General features: G+C 39.3%; 3 protein-coding genes across 6 annotated transcripts in view; 2 read left to right on the top strand and 1 right to left on the bottom strand.

Annotated features, from left to right (window-relative positions):
- Positions 1 to 5393, top strand: part of LOC141795192 (serum response factor-like) — a 36028-nt gene extending 30635 nt beyond the window's left edge. For 2 of the 4 annotated variants that reach the window (XM_074675993.1, XM_074675991.1), the window contains 4 exons: positions 90 to 200; positions 1220 to 1417; positions 1495 to 1571; positions 3061 to 5393. In XM_074675993.1, the coding sequence (XP_074532094.1) occupies positions 90 to 200; positions 1220 to 1417; positions 1495 to 1571; positions 3061 to 3156 (482 nt within the window). In that variant the 3' untranslated portion in view covers positions 3157 to 5393. Of the gene's footprint in view, positions 1 to 89; positions 201 to 1219; positions 1418 to 1494; positions 1597 to 3060 lie in introns of all 4 variants that reach the window. The other 2 variants (XM_074675992.1, XM_074675990.1) reach the window with 2 other exon arrangements.
- Positions 5394 to 6391: 998 nt separating this feature from the next.
- fhip2a (FHF complex subunit HOOK interacting protein 2) lies at positions 6392 to 23652 on the bottom strand. Its single transcript, XM_074675830.1, has 18 exons — positions 23396 to 23652; positions 20909 to 21063; positions 19958 to 20036; positions 18056 to 18225; positions 17829 to 17933; positions 17616 to 17738; positions 17088 to 17285; positions 16780 to 16976; positions 16593 to 16707; positions 16403 to 16479; positions 14674 to 14866; positions 14215 to 14378; positions 13288 to 13434; positions 12258 to 12348; positions 12035 to 12178; positions 11358 to 11498; positions 9809 to 9912; positions 6392 to 9723 (listed from the first exon to the last, which is right to left on the bottom strand). The coding sequence occupies exons 1-18, from the start codon at positions 23400 to 23402 to the stop codon at positions 9612 to 9614; spliced, it is 2322 nt and encodes a 773-aa protein (XP_074531931.1). The 5' UTR covers positions 23403 to 23652; the 3' UTR covers positions 6392 to 9611.
- Positions 22659 to 26977, top strand: part of ablim1a (actin binding LIM protein 1a) — a 61805-nt gene continuing 57486 nt past the window's right edge. The window contains exon 1 of the mRNA XM_074675832.1: positions 22659 to 23413. Within this exon, the coding sequence (XP_074531933.1) occupies positions 23401 to 23413 (13 nt within the window). The 5' untranslated portion in view covers positions 22659 to 23400. The remainder of the gene's footprint in view (positions 23414 to 26977) is intronic.

Raw genomic sequence — 26977 nt, 5'->3', positions numbered from 1 at the left:
ACCATTACTCCTGCTGACTGATGTTCTCTCAGTGCGGGGGTTTCCTGACTCACTGGGCTGTATGGTTCGTGTTTGGTGTGTGTGCGTAGGTCCGGGTGTTCCCCAGCAGCTCCAGGCGATCCAGGTCCATCCCAACACCCAGTCCACCTCCAACAGTGACAGCAGCCCGGAGATCTCCCACACCTCCGCAAACTCCACTGGTAGGTCTAATCCCATTCGTGGCCCTACGTTAAACAGCTCTGAATGAAGGTTCCTTTAAAGAATGAGCTCCATTGGGAAAAATGATATTTAAATCAGTGCCCAGATGAACATCATGTTTTTAGAAGGTGTTCTGGAATGTTCAAATCATTCTTGAAGATAAACAGAGGCATTCTAGGATGTTGCACAGACTGGTCTCAAAGACACACCAGTCACCTTGTAGGTGTTCAGTTTCTGACCCTTTGTCAGACAAATGTTGGATTTTGATCCTAGTCAAAGTTCAAACTTTGGAATAATCGTAAGATAAGACGCTTCTCCAAAAGTCATACCAGAATGACTCACTCTGTGACATCACTGATTGACTTTATAAGAGCATCAAAAACTAACACGGACCCATCAGAAAGGTCCTGCTCTGTTCTTTGATCTTTGGAGATCAAACATTCCGGAATGTTAGCTTCCAGAACACTAAGTTGTTGAGTGCTTTGAAGGCTCTTAAAGAGACAGTACCTGAAATATAGACAGTTAGCAGCTCTCAGCTATCATTTAGAGAGGCCACACCCCCTAATCCTCCCTCCATTTAACCCTGAATCTGCTGTAAACAGGTGAGTTGACATTTTAACATGGAGCTCTGTGGGGACCGACTTACTGCTGGAGATAGATTCTGGTGGACACTCAGGGAATTGCAGCTTTTTGTACTTAACCGTTGATTACATTTCTTAGACCTTGTTTTCTGTCTTCAAGTGGATAAAAAAAAGTTTACTGTCATGTTTGCAATGTGTTTTTGTTTTGAAATTCTAATTTCTTTATTTCATTTTTTTAATTCATATTTATAAACTCCTGTCAATGATGTTGTCAGTGAGTTGAGTGCTGATGGCTACTGTGTTACTACACTGCCTCAGCAGGAGATATCTGTAGAAAAAAAGATTGGTGATTACTGCCCTCTGCTGACCATCATGTGAACACATCTCTTGGCCTCAGTTTGACATGTACTTCTTCCTCCTCTCCTTCACTCCTCCTGCAGCCACAGTGAGTCTCCCAGCAACCATCGTCACCTCATCAGTGCCTACCTCCGTGGCAGGTCACATGATGTACCCGAGCCCCCACACAGTGATGTACGCCTCCACGCCGACGCTGGCCGATGGGGGGCTTGCGGTGCTCAACGCCTTCTCACAGGGAACCTCAGCCATGCAGGTGTCCCACGCACAGGCCCAGGACACAGGTGAGACCCTGAACACCTCACACTTCAGGATGGCTGGTTTAATATCAGTTACTAATGAAAACCCTTCTCTCCATCAGGTGGTGTCCCTCAGGTGTTCCTCACAGCACCCCCTGGAACGGTGCAGATCCCTGTCTCTGCGGTACAGCTTCACCCAGTACGGCAAGATCTGCATTTTACAAGTGAAACTCTCAAATTCCCTCTGCAACCAGCATGTCACCTGACTGCACTCATGCATCCTAACAGAGCACCTGCACAGCGAGGCCACAGGCTCTCACCTGATGCCTCTTTGAGTGAATGTGGATGATCAGCCGGCAACTTATTTAACAGAGTACACTTGCAGTTTAACAAACACACCTGTGGCTGGGCACCAAGATCACACTGAGTGTTTTTTGTTGTTAGAGAGTCTTCTGTCCATAGCGTGCTGCTGACAAACCACTGCAAGAAAACAAAACTTACACAAGGGTCAGGGATACTAAAAAACCCTGAGAGTAACAGTGAAATCCATGAAAATTACACATTGTTTTATTGTAATAAAATCAGGACTTCTACAATTGAAATTAAAGTCAGAACTCTGAGAGAATGTTGAAACTCTGAGAGAATCTTCTCAGTTATAGCTTTGAGATAAAAGTAAGAATTTTTAAGGTTAATTTTCAGTTGAAAGTTGAAACTTGGAGATTAACATCAAAACTTTGAGATTTATGTCTGAATTTTAAGATTTAAGTATTTTTCATGTAAATATTTCGCATGCTATTTATTTTATTCTAACTTACTTTTTTTTCTTAAATGTTTCACTTCCGACAAGTACACATCCGACCAATCAAAACGCTTGTTGTTGACAAGTCACATACCAAAACATTCAACATCGATTGTGTTCGTGTCCCAGCACCCAGTTCTTAACAACAAAAGACATAAAAACTACAAAGACAACAATTAAAAAGACATTGTTTGGAGGAGAATAGCTGTGGAGATTGAATATGAGGCCTTTTAATTTTTTCGCAATTTTGTGCCGTTTATTTGCGTTACCATTGATTCGAATTTTGAGGTTGAAACGCTCAGATTATAGTTAGAAATTGAAGCTTACGTTTAACGTTTTTTTTATATTACACATAAAAATATTCATATGGCCGAATCAAAACAAGCGTTATTTCAAGATGCGCTCCTTCATCGTACAACAGTAAAGTCAAACTATATCTTTGTGATGAGTCCTGGCTTATTTCACATTTGGAGTCCATACCTTGCTTTTAAAAAAACATGTTGAAACTGTTAGAGCTCTCTCTGGTGGAACATTATAAAAACATGAAAACAAGATGAAGATCGTAACCTGTTTTCTCTTTTTTTGTGTGGCGTGGCGTGGCGTGGCAGTACACTTCTGCATTTATGAGAATTTATCACTTGTATTGATTCACGTAACTTAAACTGAGAGGAAAGTGGTTTTCATATTCAGAGCTGAAGACTTAATGTTGAACTTTCTGAACACTTAAAGATTCATAAGTCTTCAGATTTTAATCATTTTACCTGACAGCAACTCCTCTCCTTGATGAGCTGAACGCAGTGTGGCAGGTTGTTTCCTGAGCTGAGTGTTGTGTGCTGTCTTCCTGATTGGCTGCCTCATCCTGACCGTGTTCTCCCATCTCGTGTTTTAGATGGTGATTGGCCAGCAGTCGAGCGGCAGCAGCAGTAACCTGACGGAGCTGCAGGTAGTGAACCTGGACGCAGCACAGAACTCGAAGAGCGACTGACGGATGTCCAGTTGATGTTGAGACGTTGAGACACAGACGGACAGACAGACATCTCTATTTATTGATGCCTTCCTCCAGTTTGACTTCACACTTCTGAATGTGACATATTTACACAATCAAAGGGCCTGTGTGTCTGACCCTTACTCAGTATGTTTGCTATATAAATACAAATATATATAAATATATATATATATTCGAAGATGCATAGGAAATCTATCACTACAGCCGTCATCGGAGCGTATGTTGAAGCCGTTTGATGGTGATATTTTTGGTGTGTTTCTTTTGAAAATGTGTAATTATGACATGTGCACACACACTGCGAGGTGCCACAGCTTCACACCAGCCAAAGAGACATGTGTCTGAATGTTCCAGTGTGAGCGAGCCTCTGTGTCTGTGTGTGTGTTTGTGTGAGTGTGCGTGTGCAGGGGTTTGTAAATGGGCGGGGCGACTTTAAAAACAACAAAAACAGGAGACGCTTGGAAATGTACATATTTTTTATTTGGACGTGTATTTTCAGCCTGCTTCAGTTGTGCGACAGCATGTAGTTGTTTTTTACGTTGTGGTTTTATATGTACATGAACGGTTTTGCATAAAAAGAAGGGGTTATTTACATGTTTATGTAAATTAATTTAAATAACCATTGTTTGTTGACACGCTGAGTTTCACAGAAAGAGCTCCGTCTAGATGAATTCATGACACGTCACAATCTTTGGACAAGGTTTCTGAGGAAGTCCTCGTCGGGCTGTAGAAAAGTTTTGAACTGTGACAACCCAAAGGTATCTGACTCTCCCCATGATGCTGATTTTAACCTGTTTTCGCAGCATTTCAGATAAAATCCAACTTTTCTACATGGTGTGGATGAAATTTATTCATCAGATGCATCCTTTCTCTCATGCTTGGTGCTCATGCAGCTCTAAAGAGTTCACATAAGTTGAGATGAAAAATGAATTGTGATACTCTTCTTGAACAGCAGGGGTTGCTCTCTGCCTTTGACTTCTCAAAATGACAGAGTGATGGAGTTGAAAAAAAAAGAAAAGGTTTTGGAGCCAGTAAAAAAAAAAAAAATTCTCAAAACGCTAACTAAAATAGATTAATAATTGTGAAACTAAATTATAAGAGTTAATTCATAATTCTAAAAAATAAGATCTGAATCTTGAGTGATAACTCCGAATCCAGAGGAAAAATGGTCAGAAGAGATCAAAGTCAGAACTTAGAGATGAAAGTCAGAATCTTGATGAGGCTGACTGAATTTGGAAATAAAAATCACAGAATTCAAACTTTAGAGTTTGCATTAAAAAAAAAAAATGTCTGCCTGTCTCCATTTTTTTGAGCAATCCTAATCCTCTTCTGTTGAGGGAGATATGTAACATATTATGTAGTAGTTTGAATCTCTAACAAGGGCCTAACACATCCAACAGCGCTACAGACGATCCTTCATTAAGCCATTTTCATTTTAACTTTCAGGCCATGCCAATGAGGAAAGTAACCGACCCAGGTTTAGGACAGTTAAAAAGTTAATCAAAGCATCACAAATATCACTTTCGTGAGGAAAATCCTCTAAAGCTTGAACTCAGCTCTGTTATTTCTATCTTTGTGAGGAAAAGCTGTTGCTAGAGCCCATCATGTTACGGCATTGATGAATCTTCTCTAAGTACAGGAACTCTAAAAAAGTGACTTCAGCTGCTCCTCGGTTTTAATGTCTCTGAACTCAGACTGCAGTTTGCACCTCAACGATCGTTCAGACTGAGAGCCTTCTTTTTGCACCACAGTGCCTCTTTCTCCACGGCTGGTTTTAAACCCACATCGCCCGTATTCAGACCACGTCACATGACTCTGGACCTATCAGGAGTAAAAGTTAAAAGGATGAGGAGCAAAGACAATCGCAGTGCTCTCACAGACTGCTGTTCACTGGTTCATCTGCAGATGTCACTGTTCTGCTTGCTGCAGTTTCTGTGACGTCATCAAATGACTTCAGTCGTCCCTCATGAGGTTTTAAAATATTCTTTAAAAAGGGGAATACCCAAGAGGGTCTGTGGTTTCACTGTCGTTTAAAGAAATGGTTATTTTGTGTATTTTTGTTTTATTGTACAGAAATTTTGTAATAAAACAAGATAAAACACAAAGACTAAGCTGAAACTGTTCTTCTTTTTTTAATTAGGGCAGGGGTCGAAAAAGAGAAGTGGTCCCAAATTAGCGTTGAATTGCACACAAAAACAAATACAAAAGACTATTAAAATGATCAGGTATGATTTTAGTAAACTTTAGCTGCAACAAAAGAGTAACCATGATATCTCTTGAAAAATCAAAGGGTACCCCTTGAATTTTTTATTTTTTTTATTTCTGTATCTTTTGCAAAAAGGAGGTTTCAATGAGATATTTTAACAAATCAAAGACAAGAGCGCCCCTTAAATTTTTTCTACTTTCTAAATTCTATTTATTCGTTTTTATAAACATATTCTTAAGTAAGGTTTTCTATTAGTCAAAATACATAGAATGGGTACACCTAATGTCTTTCAAAACAAAACAAAACAAACACCTAAGGGGTACTCCTTCAATTTTTTTCTACATATTTTCTTTAGTTTAATTAAATGAATTAATAATCTAACTTAATCTACAAAGAAGTTGTTACCCAATTACATGAAAAAATAAATTTCAGGTATGATTTTCACGTCTTAAAAACACAATTTGTTCCTTAAATTCGTTGTGTAGTTTTCTTACTTACGTTGCATAGAATGGGTAGAACTGATATCTGTTCAAAGAAATAAAATTTAAAAAGGAATAAAAATTAAGAAAAAACACTAAGGACTTTATTTTTATTATTACTATTAATAATTTTATTGTTATTATTAATAACATTAGTTGTGTTTTTGTTTTAATACGTCATCTACCAATAATGGATTCTCTTTATATATGCAAATAATAATAACAATTAAAAAAAACTAAAAGAAAGAAATTTGGGGGGAACAACTTTTTTTTTTTTCTTAGATATTTATATTCTCAGGTGTCTTTCCATGACTGAAGCTCAACAGAAGGGTTACACTTCATGTCAATAAAAAAAAAACAAAACTAAAAAGTAAATTAAAACAAATGAGAAAAACACATGGATTACCCCTTGGATTGTATTTTTCCATTTTTTAATTTCTATTACTGTTGTTATTTTTATTTGCAGGTGAGATTTTGTTATACTTAAGCTGCAAAGAAGGGGTTCCCTTTCTATCTGTCATTTAGAGAAAAGGTTATCTTGAGTATTTTTGTTTTATTGTGAAGACATTTTGTAATAAAAATGATCAAACACAAAGACTGAGCTAGAGTCTGTTCTCTTGTTTAATCAGGACGGAGAGAGGAAAAAGAGAAGAGAAACGGTCCTGAATGAAACACAAAAGTGCTTAAATGAAGATGGCTGAAGGGAATAAAAGAGGAGTGAGCATGCAGTAAATTATGCACAACCACAAAAAACAGAAAACAAAATAATAAAAAAAAGTTCTTTTAGCAAGAATAAAAGCAGGAAGATGAAACAGTGATTGGTCTGAGCTGACACAAGGAAATGAATGGATTGGCATCAGATGTGGACAACACTCGGCCAGTTTATCTCCATCGTTCATCTCCAAACAGAGCGTGAGACACAACAGGAGATTGTCACAGAGTGAAGCAGGAACAGCTCACAGAGATCCACAGTGTGAAGTAAGGCATCGAGTCAGAGCCTAACAGAGCGCTGACAGCACACAAATCATCTTTTCTTTTCTCTGAACTAAAGAAAGTCATGTTGAACGCATGCATTTACACCAGGTAGTATATCTCTATTGCTATTGTACACATACAATATACAAATGTACAGTCAGAAAGACAGTCGATTAAAAAATGTGCATGATTAAAAAAAGTTTCCCATTAAAATCGAACTCGAGGCTCTTTTTTTTGGTTTATGAAACAAAATTTGGAAAACAAAAAAAGCTCTTTGTGAATATTTACATTATGAACATGATGAAGAAAGACAATGTGCAAATCTGATCCATGCAGGCAGTTGCATAATGTAGTTCAGGTGTTAACAGTCACAGGTAAGACATAAATGAACATCATCAGAGATTCAGCACAGAGACCAAAGGGACACTTGTCAGCATCTTCAGTTCAAGACATCTACATCAATCTGATGAACAACCAACTCAGAGCACCGAGGTCAGCATGAAAAGGTAATACTGCAGGTAATGAAACACCTGGTGGAGGTCTGATGGGCTGAAGAGGAGCTCTGAGGAAACTATCAGCCTGAAGTCTACCAACACTGACGGGTCCAGGATTCATGGAAGATCGAACCTTCACATGGAAATGTTTCTTTGCTGTGCAACAGAGGGACGGCCACGTTAAAGACGAACAGAAATGTGAGCTTTAAGAAATAATGTCAAACATATGTTTGACAATGTCTAAGAACAAAATTGTTCACTGATGTTGATACATCAGTGTACAACGTTGAGACTTTAATAAGTCTTATCTTAGTCTTTAACATTATGATTTTAATCTTCATTTATGAGTATAAAATTGTAAACTAAATTCTTAGGAACAAAAAAATTTAGTCTGTAACGAGAACAAAGTATTTAATTTTAAAATGGTTTCTTGCAGATTCGGCTTCTCTGTTTTGTTTGCTTTTCCTTACAATTTTTTTTGTCTACATAGTACTACTACTCTAATCTCATTATTTTTTTTCCAATAAACTGGTCATTCTCATGACTATAAAACAGAGGTAAATTTGTGCTAATAAAACACAAGTTAACATCTTTTTATATAAAATTAACATTTTTCTTATAAATGTTTGAATATTTTTTTTTACTATTATTTTTTTCATCTTTTAACAGCTTTGTTGTCAGACCATAACTATACTCTTGTTAGTTTACATTATTTTTTGGTATTCTCCAAAAAATGTGTGAAATTGTCACTTTTTATCCTTCCAACTTCTTTTTTTTTATTCTTGTGAAATTATTTTTTTTCTAATTTAGTATTACAAATTAATTCTCTTGCTCACTTTATCCGTCTTTCACGTGGCCACCAAAACTTGATAAAGCTTTTCAGATTTAACTGTCTGTCTTTTTTACAAAAATATTAGAAACTCAAATTACAGGTTGGTTGAATTGTTCAACACAAAAAGTGTAAAATATCTCTTTTTTGGGTTCAACATCGTAAAGGTATGGAAACATCCAACATATTTTTTACAGTGGTCTTATTTTCCTTCAGTCATTGTGGTAAAGAGGAGAAACTAAAAAGTTGTCAGGAAGGTCAAACAGACAAATTGAGAAATTTTGCCGTCACCTGATTGGTTGGAAAATAAAAATCCAGAGAGAAACCAGGACACATTTCAAGCTATGAAACTTCTGTTGATTCATGTTTAGCTTGGTGGAACTCACATCAAATAAAAAATAGAGCCAGCACAGTCACTCAGTGTCAGGGTGAAAGATGAAAAATGTCAGGCTTTCACTGTACAGAGACCAACCTGAGTACATGTGAAGGCTCTGCTTTATTTCTGTAATAAACTGCAGCTGGTATGAACATGATGAATGTTTGAAGGCTTTAGTTCATCCTGCTCCTCTGCATCCCACCTCTTCATTACTAAGAGAGATACAAACAAACACTCTTTTGGATACAACAAACACTGAAAGGTGAGAGATTCAACACAACATCCTCTGAGGACACAATCGAGATGTCCCTTCACAACTTAAAGAAACCCACCAGCCCGAAAGAAGCCATTGCAATAATGCAATGAGAGCAACGCAGCAAGATCTGTGCAAATTTACCATAACATCAGAGAGGACGTGATGGAGGTGAAATCTTTGGGCGACAGATGAAGCACTTAAAGAGAACAAATAAATCTTATCTTCATATAACTAAAAAGGCAACCTGAAAGCAAATAAATAAAGGAGTTGGCATAAAAAACAGAAGCGCAGCATCTTAAAAACTGCGTCTCATTCTGTGTAACTACAGGTATGTTCGGAGGACAGGTGAGAAGGTAGAGGGCGCATTTCGCTTTAAACAGACAATTTCAGATAAAAACGTTTCAAAAGGAAACAATCTGGTGTAACTGAACGGTGTGAGTCCACACTAAGGCAATGACTTTTACACATGAGTAACGACAGGGCAGGAAATAAATACACACACATCTCTGCGTCCAAGACACAATAATTACAGGGTGGAGAAACTAGTCTGGAAGAGGAGGAGAGGAAACTCCAGGCATCATCGCCTCCCCCTCTTCCTCCTCCTGGGCAGTGTCTTTGCTCCAACCTGCTTCAAAAACAGATCAAAGACTTTATATTTTGCAGCTCCAGAGGAAGCAGAGCTACTGAACCCGTGGCCGGGCTCTAATAGTCGGGACGAGAAGTTAGCAGTAAAGTTTCTCCGACCCTGTGCATCCAGCTCCACCCCAGAGTTTGATCCTGACCTGATGGCTGAACGAGGCAGATGGATGACCAGCGGGAGGATCATGGCGAGGAGGAGGCAGCTGCGTGGTATTTGACGAAGGCAATGGCTGCCAGCTCTTTGCAGAACTCCTCCAGCACGATCACTCCCTCCAGGAGCGTCATGTGGTCAATACTACAGGAGGGAAAAAGGGACAAACAGAGCAGTCTTAAGAACATGTAATGTCTCCACAGATAAAATAAGCGATGACTGTACATACGTGATGCCCTCTGGCTCCAGGCCCAATAATCTCTTCCTGACCAGCAGCAGTTTGGGTGTGAAGTCTGGGATGCGCTGAATCCTCAGCATGAGATCTCCCACCACCTAAAAACACACAAACACACAGCGCAGGGAGCATGAATTATAAACACTGTCTGAACGTGTAGCACTGACAGGTTTTTTTTGCTCTTGCTGAAGATGTCACTGTCTTTCACACCCTGAGAGTGTGTCTGGGAAAGATTTCAAAGTAAAGAACAGATTCTCAAAATAAACAGAAATCTCAGAGAGCAACAGGCCGAGCTGCAGACTGAGAATCACTCAAACATTCAACACCACGGAGGGATCGGAAACACCGACACACCCCACAGTGGTTTACCTCTCTTTCCTCTGGCTGCACTCAGTTCATTACATTCATTTCCAGTCACTGCTGGTGTTCCCCAGGGTTCCGTGATGGGACCTCTTCTGTTTAGTATCTATCATTTCCTCTCAAAACCTTACATCAGTTTCCATCGCTACACAGACGACACCAAGCCCTTCCTGTCCACCAAACATCTCCTCTAAAGATAAATTCATGACACATAAACTAAAATCATAATAAAATGATAATATTGCAGCAAGATTCAGATTAGTTTAAAGTCCTGATGCACAAGACTGAAGTCAAATAAACTCTTAATATTATAAGATTAAAATCAAAATAAAGTTGTAATGTTACAAGATTTAAGTTGAAATTAATCAGTAGTGTGACAAGTTCTTCATGATTTTTTTGCCGTTACAAGATCAAAGTTGAAATAAATACATGTTAGAGATAAAAATTCAAAAACATTTTTACTGTTATGAAATTTAAGTCAAAATAAGATCCCACTAAGACATTTAAGTTCAAATAAAGTTGAAATTAAATCAAAATACATTTTAACTAATTAAAGGTTAAAGTAAAAAAAAAAAACTTTGTCACAAGACAAAAGTTGAAATTAAGTCAAAGTATTACAAATTTAAAGATAAAATTAATTTGCAATGATGAAGGAAGAAAGTTAAATTTGTAGTATCAAGATAAACTCAAAATGACTTTGTATTGTTCCAAAACTTGAATTGAAATAAATACATACTGTTATGTGAAATTAAATATGAACCGTCATGAGATCAAGGTTGAAATTAAATTGTAATGTTATGTTAGATTAAAGCTGAAATGAATTTGTAACATTGAGAGATTAAGGGCCTAATAAAGTTGCCATGTGGCAAGATGAAGGTTGAAATTAGGTCGCAATTCAAGACAGAGAAGTGGAATGGAAATTGTACAGTTATGAGTTTCAACTCTCACTAACATGTAATGTTACAAAACTAGTGTCTGAAAAAGGGCACTGCGTTACGAGATTAAAGTTAAAGTAAACTTGTAATGTTATGAGATTAAGTGACTTTGAGTCGCTTTCAAACACTCTCTTCCCCCACACTTCCTGTCTCTCTCTTATGAATTGTCTGGGCTAACTGGCCCCGCCCACACCATGGTAATACTGTCAGCGTAGGAAAACACAGAAACACTACACACAGCATCTTACCCTAACAATGACGGAGAACAGAGACCTGCAGCCAGGAGCCAGGTTGATGTATGGATCCAGCAGGTACTCGTGCAGGTGAGGGTGTGGTAACAGAGAGAGCTTCGAGAGCACGGCGGTCACCTGCAGATTCACGTCGTAGGGCTGGAGACAGACGAGCAGTCCGGTTTAAAATCAGTAAAAAAAAAACAGTCATGGCCAAAAGAAGATGTTAATGAGAGACTGGTTCATCATATCAGATAGTCTAAAAGCTGCAACACGCCCTCTAACTGGCAGAAAGTGCATCTGTTAGTCATCTTTAATAATTCTTATCCAACATCGTTTATCAAATGAGTTTATGACTTGAGCTAATTATTATTTTCCTAAATAAGAAGCCTCGGCAGCTCATTAGCATGCTCTCCTCTTTATCTCTCTGTTAGTGGACTTTAATCAAGATAAACTGCAGAGAGCCGTGTTTGTTTGTGTGCAGAGAGACTGAACCCTCAGCTGCGTGGGAGAATTTTATCTGTGTGAGAACTTATCTGCTGTTTCTGGTGAGAAGAATTTCATCAAGTCTGACCTCAAATAAACTTCTGTGCTCATTTTCATGCAGAGGGTTTGATTTATTCAGACTGGTTAGAGTGTTTCTGCTCACTGAAGAAAAGCTTAAACATGATTCTGGTGGTGAATCAGAAACAAACCTGATCCAGGATGCGACCCATCCTGTCGAAGAGAACTTTGAGGAAGTGTCCCTCAAAGAATGGCATGTCCAGGTTACATTTCTCAAAGGGCTTTGGGTTCCCCCTCCAGTCCCACCGCTGACACACCCCGCAGTAGTCCCTGAACTGAGGAGCAGAATATGAGTAAAGTGAATATCTGAACAAAAGGTTAAGATAAACTCCCACCGTGAAGAGAGCTCTGTACCTGTCTGTGTGCGTCTCTGAGGTAGGTGTCGTAGCCCGTTCCTTCAACTTGATATGAAGACTTTGCCTCATCAGGTACTAGACACAGGAAGCTGCAGGAGAGAATCAGACTGTTAATCTTTAGGGTTAGGGTTATTCTGCAAGCGAGTGACAAGTTTATTTACTCAGGTAAATTCAGCACTTAACACCAACTCTTGTGCATGAAAGTATATTTCCTGTTCCTGTCAGGTGTCATCTGAATTACATGATGACTAAAGGTCAACTCTCATTCTGCAACAATCCTACTTTAATTCTACTAAAATCTCTTAATATTAAACATTTATTGTGAGTTGAATCTCACTACAGTACCAATTCAATTTCACTAAGTCTGATACATTACAATCCAGTTTTAACCTTGGAATAACTGCAATTTCACCTTTAACTTTGTAACATAAATTTATTTTGATTTGGATCTCATTACATAATCCACATTACGCGACAAGGAGGTAGGCTTGGTGGATGGTTAGTGTAGCATGTTATCTGCATAATGTTTGATACTGATGTTAAGTTCACGGGACATTTGGCCAAGAGGAAGTAAACAGACAAATAATATAAGAGGCCCCAGGACAAAACCCTGGGGAACACCAGAAGGGACTGGCGATTCACAAACTAGCATACAGGAGCTGAAGAGGCCAAGAACAGCAACAAACGGGTATTAAATGCAGGGATACATCTGTAAATATTTCACAATATCTCCAACAATTCAAAACAAAGTTTTCATTGTCAAATGGCGCCTACACTTGTGAATTTACAAAACCTGGTATTCCAGCCAAATCATGAAGAACATCATCCATGCTAAATACATTTTGTGAGTTCTTAATGTGTCATTACTATTTCAAGGACTTGAAGTTAGATGAGGACATGACATTTGTTCCAGGTAACTTCAGGGTATTTGTAAAACATCACACTATCACTCTACAATCATTTCTCTTGATTATCTGGAGTGGAAGAATGAAACATACTGTGCCCTGTATCGTTAACAGACTGCGTACCTGTTGACAATCTTGTGGACCTCCGTCTTCCCATCAGATTTCGAGTGGTCAGGACTCTGAGGAGGAGACGAGCTGAGCCAGTCAGAACCAGACAACCTGCTGTCAGGAGAGACGTCCTCTCCAAACAAGGGGTCCTCTTCAAGGTCTCTGTGGAATAAACAATAATTCATTATAACATCTATATTCCTTATGCATCTCTCGACTCATTTTGATTTTGATTTTTCATTCTGGACTCAAAAGTCAGATTCATGTTTGTCAGTAACTTTTTGTATGTGCCAATAAAAAGTAGAAATATCCATACACAGTTAAGTTTTATAGTAATAGAGGGTTTTGCAGCTCTTTTATTCTCACAGCATCTTTAAGTTTTCAGACCAGTCCCATTCAGAGATGAGCTCTACTTGGATGTGCATGTGTAATAGTCCCAATTATTTCACGTGTATCGATGTATGTTTGTGAGTAAAGTTTTGTTTTTTCTTGCTTTGATTAATGCCAACAAGCAATAAATTCATCTCTCATGTTTCAACACTGTGTAAGCTTATATTTCATGTGTGTTAGCTGTCGTTGATGCATACATTCAACTCACAAAATAAATCATTTGAAGGTGTTGCAAAATGATGTGAAATTCATCAACCATGATTTACAAAAAAATCAGTCAGAACCACTCTAATCAAAAAGGAGGAATAATTTAAACTAAATATATTAAATTTGTGCCTATTCTTGGCGCACCCTGCCTTTCCATGTGCATATGTGGAATGACAAAGCCTGAGGCAGGCTTAATGTAAAACACTGAAACACACCATAAGGAGCATTTGAAGCTCCTTATTTGTAGAAACACAGCCTGCTGGTGCATTCACTTTATTATTTCTGGGTTTTTTTTCATATGGGAAGAATTTCCAGGCAGATCAAAGGTCAGAGGTGGATCCTTACACGGCGTCATGGGGCTGCCCGTTTTCCAGGGGCTCCCGCTCCTCCTGAGGTTTGTTCTCCAGGTAGTTCCTTTCCTCCAGGCCACGAAGCACCAAGCTGTGCAGGATGTGCTGGTTGGGCTTCTGGATCAGCTGCTCGAAGAGGCGCAGAGTCATGATGCTGATCTGAGGACAGAGGAGGAAAAGAATCAGCTCAGAGGAACACGCAGAGTGTTTGCTATCCGTCAAAAAGTGGCTTCTTCAAACTTCAAACTCATGATTCATCCCTCTTTGTGAGGAGACAATACGCTCTGTCACATACTGATTAAAATTCATCTGCTTTTAGTAAATCATATGATTCACTGGAGCTCTGAATCCTCGAGGGGCAGATGGACAAGTAGAAAAGACTCAATGGATGTTGATTAGCACTTTTTGAGCGAGTTATGTAATACAAATAAATGAACAAAGGCGTGTGATGAACCTCGTCTGACAGGTGGTCACAGTGCTCGATGAGTCTGTGTCTGAGAGGATTCTGAGCGATGGTCGCCGCCGTCTCCGCCTCCCTCTCCTCCCCCAGCAGGAAGTAAACCATCTCCTGCAGCAGAGCCTCTGACGTCACCTGTCGGATGATCCGGTTCAACAGGGCTGTGGAGGTCAGGATGCCCACTTCAGACCTGAGGGAACCCAAAAACATGTGATGAGTCTGACATTGCCTGATATCTGTGGTAACAAGACTGATTAAACAAAAGAGTATGGAGACACTGCAAGTGGACGTGTTTCGAGATAGAAGCTATCCGCCATGTGTCCATTTTGTCATTCTACCTGCGGAGCTTGATGCAGTTGAATTGTAGGAAATGTGAGATTACATTTAGTGTTTCCCTGATCAGCTATATTTTCTCTAATTTCATTGTTTTATCGAATAGTTATATTTTTATCAAGTAAAAATGACAAGCATTATAATTTACACTGTGGTTTTTGACATTTCCACACGGTGTCATATTTATAGACCAGAGGTTGCCGTTTGATCTTCATCTATAAAGACAACATGAGCAACATTCTGGAACACTTACCCTAAGGTTTTCAGGCCACTCTGGGAAACATTCCAGAACATTTTCCTTTATTATTTATTCCACTCAGAACAACATTCTGGAACACATTTTCTCTCTTTTAATTCTAAAGGATGGAATCCTGTGCCTAAGTTGGCTTCACATTGGGATATTTTGCTCCTTTAGTCCAGAACAACCTTCAACCACAGTTTGAATTGTTTTGATGTTGAAACTCTGTGTTGCTGCTCTACTTGGAAAAGAGATCAATGATCTCTGAGGGACTGACCTGGATAAATAATCTTGTAACTTTTGGCTCTACTTTCTGTAATTTTTTTTTTATTTAGACACTTTATATTTTCAAGTGGAGACTTGCATTTATATTTTATTTTATGTCATCATATTCATGATTTATTTAATAACAGTTTGCATTTTTTTATTTCTACTTTTACTAATTTTTGTACTTTGACGAAATAGCTTATCTTACCTTAAAAGTAAATAACAAACAACCTACAATGAGATATCTGCATTATACATTGTCCAACCCAATCTTTAATTATCAGAATCAATAACTGCTGTAAAGATACAGACATCAGGTGACCACTCCTTTTTCTGCTAAGATGTGTGGAGTTATGTGAAATTTGAGATGTTCTTTTAGAAATTCAAAAGTGATCATAAAGCTTTTTTCATTTCACTGCCATCATAATAATAATGCTTTACTGCTTCACTTCTTTGTAAAAAAAGGAGAAGAACCAATGGCACTTTCATCTTTTCACCAATCTGTGATGCAGTGGTAGAAAATCTCAGGGTAAATCTTGTTTTTTTTTTAATACAGATTTGAGATATTATCCAAGTGTTCTTTAAATCATCGTAACTGGTTAACCATTTGGGCCAGAGAAAAAATTCAAACAGTTCCTTAAAGAAGAAAAGATGACCTTTCCAGGCATGACCTCTGACTCTTCAAGGTCAAAACAACAACAAAAATGTCGAAGTGGATGATAAAGGGTTAAAGTAAACTAACAAAGGCCTGGTTGTTTGACTCTCGTGGTTTAAAAGAATCAAAACTTCTGACAGCACCACTTAGCAGTGAAGAAACTTGTCCCGCCCTGAGCTAACAGTCTGAATGAGGATAAAGGATGAGTGATGGATGATTCAGTCGAGACTTACGTCTGCATGAGCTGTGGCTCCATCACAGACACAAAGAACCGCTCCCTCACTGCTTTGGCCATCACTGCAGCTGCCGACTGCAAGACAGAAGAAAAGCGACAAATTCAGCCTTCTGATGCAGAAATCACAGTGTTTCTTTTGGTTCTGTCATAACATGAAGCATCACAAACAGTGAGTCAGAATCAAAGACCTTCTGTGCTTCTTTGATGAGCTGGTCACAGTAATCAAGCCACGACAGGAAGGAGATGAGAGCGCGCTTTCCTGTGAAGACTGCAGCATCCTCTTTCAGGTTATAAACGTCCAGACTGAGAACAAAAGGAAAGGATGATTAAAGATTCATTCCACTCAAAGATGATATTTAAAACAGAGCTACTCACCCCCAGTTCACTGACTCTACGGTCTCGATGTCCAGCGGGTCCATGGACTGAGGCAGGGCTTTGTAGAAGGAGACCAGCCGGTTGGTCAGGAGGTCACAGAGCTCTGTGTTTTCTGTCAAGCACTTGGCGGCTGCAGGCTCGGGTAAACTGACCAGCAGCATCAGACCCTCACATGCTTTCACTACAATCCTCCCGTCCTGAGGAGGTGAGATGGGTAAACTTTGACTTAAAGAGATAGTTCAGTTTGATAAATTCAACCCTGTTTCAAAAACCCTGAACCATCCCCTTAGAACCTGACTATGACTTACAGGGCTCTTTGTGAGGTTGAGTAGCGAGGAGACCAAGTTGTAGTTGTTGTTGTTGTTATTGTTGATGGTTGGACTTAGACTGGAGGCGGCTGCTGCAGCTGGTTGATCCTCAGCTCTCTCCTCCGTCGGAGACTGACCAGTGTCTGGAGCCACATCAGTCCCACCTGGACTCCTGGACTCAGGACGCTTGGACTTGTTCTGCAAAGAGTCACAAACCATTTTTTCTTGGAGAGCCTGTAGTGCAGAATCACCTTTCCTGATCCCTGTTTGTCGTCCCTAGGGTCTCTAAAAGTAGTATGGGAGGTGGAGCCTTTAGTTATCAGGCTCCTCTTCTTTGGAATCATCTACCAGTTGAGGTGTGGTGGCAGACACTGTCTATACTTTTGGGAGTAGACCTAATACTTTCTTTTTTGATAAAGATTTTCATGAGCCGGATCAGGCCTGCCCCTCTTGATTGAGATTCAGAGCTGTTGTCTGAGTCTAAAGGAGCTCTTTGTGTTTTTCCCTCTGTCGGTCAAAGCGACTCACCTCGAGGAAGAAGTTGACGAGGTACGGATCCTGCTTTAGTTTGGCACAGACGATACAGAGAAACTGGATCTCCTCATTCTCCGTGGGAGCAGCCAGCACCTCCCCACATAGCCGGATCAGTTTCTGAAGATAAAAATAAATCAAACCTGTCTGGTAATGGGACATTTAAAGGAGGAAGAGTATCATGAATACAGTGAACACTCCTTTACTCACCTGTACAGGTCTGTGGACATTGATGTGGGGCAGGAGAGGCTGACGGATGTGTGCAAGCAGCTTTGTGTAGAAGGTTAGCACCTGCTGCTTCATACCAGGAGGGCACTGATAAGAAACAACAAACAGGATGCATCTTGAGCATTTTGTTCTCTTGAACCTCTGTTGACACATTACTACAGTTAATCGGCTGCTTTTAATGCACATTCTCAAAGACATGTGTATCTTACATCTGCCTTCCCCAACGTGTACAGCGTCTCCAGGATCTTGTGGTGCAGCAGATACTCCATACAGGGTCCTGTCTCCCCCGACTCCCGCTCCGCCTCCTCCTGGGTCAGGATGTCCAGCATCTGCTCCAGGTGTGATGGGATGTTTGTGTCTGTGACAGGAGCTTTGTCATCTGGTGGGGGAAAAATATTAACATGTCAGCGCCTCTGGAGGAAATGCTCTTACTCCTCACTGCATTAGACGCTTTGGGTTTGCATCATCATAAGTTTCTGCACCACTTCCTCTTGCAGGGATTTCACTTCATCTAAAACAAAGCACAGCAGATTAAAAAACATGTTTTTTATGTCGACATTTGGTTCCAGTTGTTTAACATTCTGGCTGCAGGGTGGAGAAGCATTGCCTAACAAGTTGCAGCAGTTTTTATAAATGTGATGCAAACATTTCTGAAGATCTTTTCAGTTTAAGTCTGCAAACTATGGATTAAAACCAGCCTGAAAACAAGCTCAGCTGCATAATAATCCACATATAATCCCCATCAGCTGCTCTGAGAAAGTTCTGTTAAACTGGACAGACTAGAAGCTGAACCAGCAGCTCCAGCAGAAGGGGTCAGATTCTGTCGTGATTGGGATCATCATGTTGTGAGCTGGCACAAACACAGGATGTACACGCTCTACCTGCTCAGATCCCCACAGGCCACAACGAGGCCACTTTCATATAATCTGAAGCTGCTTTCACACAGATAGACGTGTTCAAGTCTGCAACAAGCATGACATTCCCAGCATACTTCACATTTATGCATCTGAAAGAGTTTTTTCTTGATTATATCCTTCACAGTGTGAGGGTTACCTTTGCATATTTGGATAAAATATAAACTGATATCTATCACTTCTTAAAGGACAAATATGAGGGTGCTTTCTGCTAAGATCTTAGATTTTTTGCTGCATCTTTGGCAGCATGCAGGATAACAAGCTCCTGGATATTTCCTTTAATTGTTACAGAATCTATATAAAAGGAAACCTACACAACAATCACTCCACCTCTGAAGAGGGAAACACCTAACCTGCTTCAAGGAAATAAAGTCACAATGCTGGATGTTCAGACTGAGTGTGCATGTGCAGATTCTTAACCCTCTACATACTTACATGTTGGAGAAATCCTTGAATCTGTCTGTGAACTGATCAAAACACTCTGTTCTAAATAAAGCACCAGATCTTCATCAGACTTGCTGAAATGATCGGGTCATCAAATAAGAATTCGGCCAATCAGAGGGAATGGAATTTGTCTTATGATCATATTTAATACTTGTACCTCCTTGACATCATTCTTCATCCATCCACTTATCTGAGACTGAGAAATTGAGCAATGGAGGAAGCAGTCAAAGCAAGTCAACTCAGACATCCCTCTCCTTAGTAACATTTTCCAGCTCCACCAAGGGGTTCCAGATCAGATTTTATGTGCAATACCTCCAGAGAGCTTTGGGTCTACCCTGAAGTCTCCTCACAGGTGGATGCACCTGGAGCACCTCCAGAGGAAGGCGATTCATTTTAATTATTGCCCTACTGCTCACTGTATTAACTTTGGACTGTGGCTGAAATTTAACATCCACCACTGTCACACGAGAATAAATCAGAGCATCAAACAGAGTTGCTGTAGCAAAATCTTCTGTGCACCAATGGTTGGACAGTGGTGACTCTTCCTACATTTTAAAAAACGTTGTCTTGTTGTTGTTTTTCCAACATTAGTTTTCTTTCTGAAAAAAAACATGTTGATGTCTTGGTCGGATGTCTCTAACTGTCTCTGTCTAGTTTTAATCACGTTCACTGGACAGCTTTAAATGATTTCTTCTGCAAAGGCCAGAAAACCAAAAGTTTCCTGGGTACAGCAACAAACTAATAGTTTCTCACCTGAAGTCTCGATGTAGTAGTGTGTGATGGCCTTCCAGTGATAGACAAAGTCCTCCTGTAAGGGCAGTGATGGGGCAAGCTGGGACACAAAAAAAACAAACACATTAGTATTTTACAGTTTGTAGTGTTTATTTTTCCCTGAGGGAGGACATTTAACAACATGACAGCATGTCGACATATTACAACCTGATTGACTTTACAGACTAGTTTACTGTTTTTGTGTTTGCAAGCTTTAAGTAAAGATGATCAGTGTTTACTAACTGTTCTATCAGACCTGAAAGTCAAAAACAAGGCAAAACATGACATACAGTGTGACATAAAAAGTCAAAGAGCTAACGCGGGATATTTCTGCTAAAACTTACACGTGAAGTGTGAGAAATCTCTTTGATTCAGCTGTTAATCATCTTTTGTTTGATTTGTTTACATGAAGCAGGTTTCAGGGCTAGCTGTAGCAGCTAGCCGGCTGGCTAACGCGTTAGTTAAAACGCTATATGAGATAAAACACACACTGCACCTTTATCAGTCCAGCTCACACAAATTGAGCAACTTTAAACACAGCTGGGGAAACATTTCGACACGACTCTTCAAGATAGGATCGCTGTTTGCTCCCAGAGCCAGATAACGTTACGTCTTCAGCGATGCTATCACGAGCTAACATTAGCGGCTAACGAGCTCATCATAGAAAACTACTCATTGTTGGAGGCAATCAAAGAAAACGTCAGTTAGAAAACACGGTAGAGCTTGAAGATAAATAAATCTGTCCACACGTGAACTATCTCTAACCACAAACTGAAACACAAACACAAAACGCCAATGAGTTAGCTCGCTGGTTAGCATCGTATCTATAATGCTGACGTTCTAAAGTCTTACAGACCTGAGGCCTTTTAGCAAGGAAACCTCCAAAATATCACAACAAATACACGTGTTTATAGTTTACAGCTAAAAACTCACCGCTTCCACAGCATGCTGCAGAATAGAGGTGAATTTGGAGAACATCTTGTTCTTGGATTGGACTATTTTCTCCCGAGAAGACCGAGAGAACTCCTCTATCTTCTTCTTCCTGCTGCTGCCGCCTCGATCCAGATTGTTGGTTTCATACACTGACCCTTGAAACGAAAGAAAATGTGTGAGCAATAAAACTGGAACACGTTGTTAGACTCGCGACCTCACAGGCCTGGAAACGTCTGTAAACAAGAGGACGTCTACGGTCTCAGGTGAGGCTCGTTTGGACACGGTGGCACTTCCTCCGCCAGAAGCCGCTGGTTCCTCCAGCAGGGGGCGCAGCTACACCGCAAAGCAAGCGTACGCTGCGTTCACGTGTCATTGGTTGTGGGAAAAATGAACTCTAAACAGGTAGAAAAAAAATCTCAGTGATTTGGATTTATTTTGCCTCCACACACAGTTTTTTTTTTCCAGATGGTTGCAACATTTTATATTGTTTCAAGGTAGAGCCCCCCCCCCCCCCCCCCCCCCCCCCAAAAGATCTTTCCAGTTTTATATTTAACTGAACCATAATTGCTACTTTCAAACAAGTACAAAGATAAATATATAACACATGGTTCAAAATACTTCTCAGTATACGGAAAAGTTCAGAAATTCTAGATAGACTTGCAAAAGTTGACTTGAAGAGCATAATTCTGAACCAAATATCTTTTCAATTCACCTCTAAAGGAATTTTAAACATTTCTATATTCTATATTTCTATATTTCATATCAATTTCTTCATATTTCTTTTTCTCACTTTTAAGATCAAACATTGTTTTTTGCTTACTATATATTTTTTAATTTTAAGATTTCTTTTTCACTTGAAAATATTTGGGCCATCATTTATTTATTCATTTCTTTGAATAACCATTCATTTAAAACACATGTATTTCTTTTTATTCTCATGTGTTTTTACATTTATTTATTTATTCATTTATTTATTTATTTATTTATTATTATCATTATTATTATTATTATTATTATTATTATTATTATTATTATTATTATTATTATTATTATTATATTTTTTTAAGGTTAAGCCTTCAGTAAAACTGTGGTTTTAGACCACACCTGATTCACACTTATTTTTTTAATGAACTTTTTTTTCCCAATCACACTCATGTGTGTCTACAAGTGTCTACAAGTAAACAATAAGTAAAAAAAATAATCACAGCTTGTGATTATTATTTTATTTTATTTTATTTTTTTGTTTGCCAGAACAAGTTCTTTGGCACACAATATTTTTTTTAAAAAAAATATTGGAATTCAGAGACTCTGTATATGCCTTTTTCTCCAACACTGAAGTATAACTTTTCAGAAAAAGACCATTTTTGTAAACATTACAATTAGACAAAAAAAAAACATTCATTTCGACCATCATGTCTTATAATAAATCGTCTTCATTGATAAAAACTCTCTAAGTTTAGCTTGTTTGATACACACATTACAGGTTCACATGGAGTTAGTCTAATTAAGTCCTATTTAGCATTCACTGTGTAACCTACATTTTTGGGGCAGCAGGCATTTATTCAATAAACTATAACCAGAAAACAATATTTCTTAACTTCAAGACGTTAAACAACTCGACCTGAAGTTTGTGAACACAGCACAGGATGACTGAAAAACCGTCCAAGCTGCCCCTGAACGCAACATTATAATTACTAAAAAACGATCGATGCATACCAATGAAGACCGACAGCAGCAGCAGCAGCACATGCAGAGGACAGGAGGTCGATAATTGTAGCCTGGAAACAGCAATCGTTGAGTTCACTTGAAGTATTAAAGCAAATATTGGAATCCAATGAGAATCCTCGATGTGCTTTATGGAAAAGTAGTGAGGATAATCGATTTTTTGACAGATAAACACTGATGTGGCTTTTTCTAAGAGCTCCCGCAAAGTGTTTTTGCTTGGCTGTGGAGTTAAACCAACGCGATGGAGAGAATAGGGTGTGTTAGGATGTTTTGTTTGTAGAGTAACCGCATTAATGTGTAAAAACTGAAATCAGAGATTAGAAAAACGTCCTGAGAGTGAACTTTATGATTCAGCCCGAGAACAGCAGAGTCATCCCAGACACAAAGTGGGTTATCCAGGTTTGGGTAAAACATCAGCTCAGCGAGAAGGGATTCTTAGAAGGATTACATTTTAATATCTCTATAATTGAGAGATCTTCAGCTCTTTGTGGACCTGAACTTGTTGTAAAAAGAAGAGGATGCTGTCTGATCCAGGACACGCCCTGTCGCTGAAAGTGCTCTCTACATCGCACAGTCTGCTCGGGTCTCCCTAATCGCAGGCTGAATGTTTCCCAGCCTGTAATCCCGATAAATGACAGTTGAAAACTTCAGGTTTACATAAAACCAGGCTGTCAACCGGTCTCTGTCCTCCCTGTGAGAGCTGCACCGGACCAGCTCCTCCTGTGGATCTCTGCAAAGACAGAAAAGAGAGGCTCTACCTACCGGGCATGTCTGCTAGAGGTGAGTGCCTTTTGCCGCAGAAGCCTTCATATCAGAGATCCAGAAGTCTGTTTTCTGTTAGAGAGGAGGGGGTGACGGTTCAAGGAAGGGTAGGATGATGAAGAGAGTCCATTTCCGTCGTGTTTGAGGAGGATCAGGCTCTGGTAATGACTCTGCTGCTGTAAGTAGGTTACACCGGTGCATGGCTGAAACTACAGCTCCTGATCACTGCTGCAGCCTCACACACAACACAACTTATTTCCATCATAGCCAGAAAACCTCACCCAGCTGTGATACCAAAGCTCATCTGACTGTCTCTACTGTCTTTGAATTAACGCTGTGTTTGAGGAGAGATGGTGCACATCAGTGGTTCTTGAACACACCCTAATTGTTGCTCAGATGGAAGCTGGAGAGGACTGAAAGGCTCAGGATTTGACAGATTTAAAGGTAAAATCTGAGGACCATAAGCTGTTGAAGTTGACCTGGTAATGTGAGATAAGTACAATATGTTTGGGTTGATAAACAACTCTAGAAGTGTGATTGAGACGGAGTTTGGAGTCTGTTTTTACTCTGTATTCAGGTCTGAGGCTGCTTTAATGTTGAAAACCAAAGGCTGCAGTTTTTAGAATTATTTTTAACCTTTGTTCTCTGTTGTGTTTGAGTTTTATTTAATACTGACTGCTGCACTGGATGTCTGAAATGGACCTGCCACCACATAATTGTTTTAACCTTGTCCTTCTGCGATAAAAAAGTAGTTTTTGTTGTTTTCCAAAGCTCCTAGCTAATTCATCGTCTTGTCTGGGGATAACAGAGCCAGCCTGACTATGGACTGTTTAAAGATGGATGGCACGCATGTCTCCATTATAGTGAAGCCAATAGAGCCCCATACATTTTTAACTTTATTCACAAAATTATTTTACCGTGATGCGTCACCAATCTATCCTCATAAATATCAGAAGCTGGTCGGAGGTTTGTTTTTTTTTTGAATGAGTGTGAAGGCAGTGAAACTTGCAACACCATTTAGACCTTTGGAGCTCCTCCTACTGACAAGAACATTTTGTTAAACGGCAAGATGTCAACATCTATCGCGAAAAGTTACACCCATCTTCTAAGAAAAAAAGCATGGTTCACTGATTTAAGTTGTTAACCTCAAAAACTTTACATGAAATTGCATGTTTTGTTTCGTACCTTAACCTTGGTCATAAATATCTGAAGATAGTTTGAGTGTTTTTTTTAAGTTTGAAAAACGTGAAGAGCTCCTCCTGCTGACTGGTGGCAGAACAGGAAATGAGTCCCACCCCTTTCATGTTTATAGAGGGGACATGGGGTCAAACTCTAAAATCCAAACCCAGGTCAGATTAACGTTTGTCAAACCTGTTTCTGTGGTTATACCGTAGTTAGTTTTAATGCTGATTACATCACAAATTTATTTTGTGTGAGAGACCAATTAAATATTTGTTTAAGATCGCACTTTGCTGCTTCTTTCCTCATCCATGAGGTTTAAACTATTCCTATGTTGGTTTTGTGCTTTGAAACTCTGGGTATAAGAGTCATGATCACCTGACTTTAATTCACAATCTCTAGAGAACAATGTTGAAATATATGGATATGCTTCCTCTAGGCTTTGGTTTTTGACTCTTATAAAGGTAAATTGAATGAAAATAAGAAGACATTTCTTGGTGGAGCTGCGGGTGATTTTGCTCCCCAGACAATGAGAGAAGTTACTGTTAACATGCAGGTTTTTAAACTAACTGTGGCTTTTGGCATAAACGTTGGAAACAGAAGTTCAGGTTCTTCCTCTCTGCAGTACGATGTCTTTGAACCCTTCATCATTGACGCCTCTTGCAGTATCTGAGCCCCACTGCAGATCAATGCAGCTCGGAGTCCAGCTCCTGATAGCCCCCCTGTGGTCCATAGACCTGATTAGCCCTCTTCCAGCCCCCCAGAGAGCTGCCGATCATTATTCATGAGAGGTAACCACCTCTCTAAACCCGACAGAAGGAGAGGGAAGAACTAATTATCTGTGTGTTGATTACATGAACACAGATTCATCAGACAGTCGCACAAACACACAGCTGTAACAGACAAGGTATCAATAAACCAATCAGACTTCATTCGTAAAACACAAAAATAATGTTAAACAAAGTCCTTTACATGAACGTAAAGTCAATAAATACAGTAATGATTACTTTAAGCAACTCTTACATCCATGCACAGGATAAAACGTGTCATTGATAAAGTTATCAATCAAAACAAGGATTCAAATATTAGAATTAAAGACAGCAGAATCCAAAAATAAAAACAGGAAAAATTACAGAGAAGAACACTGTCACCTCTTGAATGGGCTGTGAGGACTTTCTAAGTAGTTTTGAAAAAGGCTCCCTCCTAGATATAAGTCTATGCCTGATCGTAATCCACACTTAAAAATAAGATTATCAGCGCCGATATAAGTCATTCCTAAACGCTACTCCTTAGCTTCCTGATTAAGTCGAGTAGGTTTGGATTTTTGGTGAAGTCTCTATGACAAAACAACGCGAGCTTAAGTTTAGTAGTGAAAAGAGAGATCTGTGTTTATCTGTGCTGAAAACAATTTCTGTGATTAATTTTGTTGTAATGGTGGACACTTGAGTCTAACTGTCGGACATAAAAAGGACAGAAGAGCAGAAGGAAGCTAAACAGAAGAGTGGTAGAGCACGAGCTAAAGGCTACAATACAGGCTAAAGCAGGAGCTTAACTGTTTGTGATAATGTTCATTCCAACCCACATGCAGCAGTTATTCTGCAGTGGTCTGTTTACACAACCAGAACTCATTACGGACATGTCTTAAACCATCGGGCTGCCACTAGCTCTCAGTGTAGCCAGGCACTAAACTACAGTATAAGTGGACACAATTTGCTCGTTGTCAAGTTTCAAATTGTAGCGCTACGTAACTGTTGATAACTACTTTACCTTGTTGTGTTGTATCTGTTCAAAAGTTGTCTCGAACAAAAAAAATGGTCTTCAAAACAAAATTCAATCTCAGACTTGGGATTTCATCCCTATGAGAGTCAAAGGAGGTGCCAGAGGAGTCACAGATCTTCTTGTCCATTTTTAACAGTCAGTATCATCTGTATTTAAAGTTTCTTCATCAAACTGTCTGGATTTTCAGTTGGGGAACTGTTCTGTTTTCTATTAGTAGTGCAGGCTATGCTGTCGGCGGGAGAAATATTGAACATAGACGGCAAAAGCAGGGAGAAAGTAGAAGTTATTCCCAAAAATCTGTCTGATTTAATGTTTCCCCACAGAAACAGAGATGATTTGGGCAATTCCAAACCAAATGTGTGAAGTCTGAATAATCTACAACCCTTCAGGTGTATTTCAGATGTGTTTTCCAGGATTTGCTGCCTGAGTGAAAGTCTTGATACAGGGCTGGCAAGACCAAAACAGAGAGTTTGAAGAAGCACAATGGCTGATCTGTTGTTTTTGTATTGTGGGAACTATTACTTTGCAAATGAAATCATCAGCAGAAAACAAAGAATGAAAGTAAAAAACCTTGTTGTATAAATACAGGATGGATATGGAGCCACATTTTCTTTGTGTTCGGTT

The sequence above is a fragment of the Halichoeres trimaculatus genome, unplaced genomic scaffold, assembly GCF_033239565.1.
Source record: "Halichoeres trimaculatus isolate MK-OKI-2021-1 unplaced genomic scaffold, fHalTri1.1 fHalTri1_scaffold_8, whole genome shotgun sequence".
Lineage (NCBI taxonomy): Eukaryota > Metazoa > Chordata > Actinopteri > Labriformes > Labridae > Halichoeres > Halichoeres trimaculatus.
This window is presented reverse-complemented; position numbering and strand designations above follow the sequence as displayed.

Excerpts from the sequence above, each read along its gene's own strand:
- fhip2a (XM_074675830.1), bottom strand. Across the intron at positions 18,226-19,957 it reads CTACTACATCGAGACTTCAG|ATGACAAAGCTCCTGTCACA; the intron begins GTGAGAAACTAT and ends TTCCCCCACCAG. Across the intron at positions 9,724-9,808 it reads CTGGAGCCAGAGGGCATCAC|TATTGACCACATGACGCTCC; the intron begins GTATGTACAGTC and ends TCCCTCCTGTAG.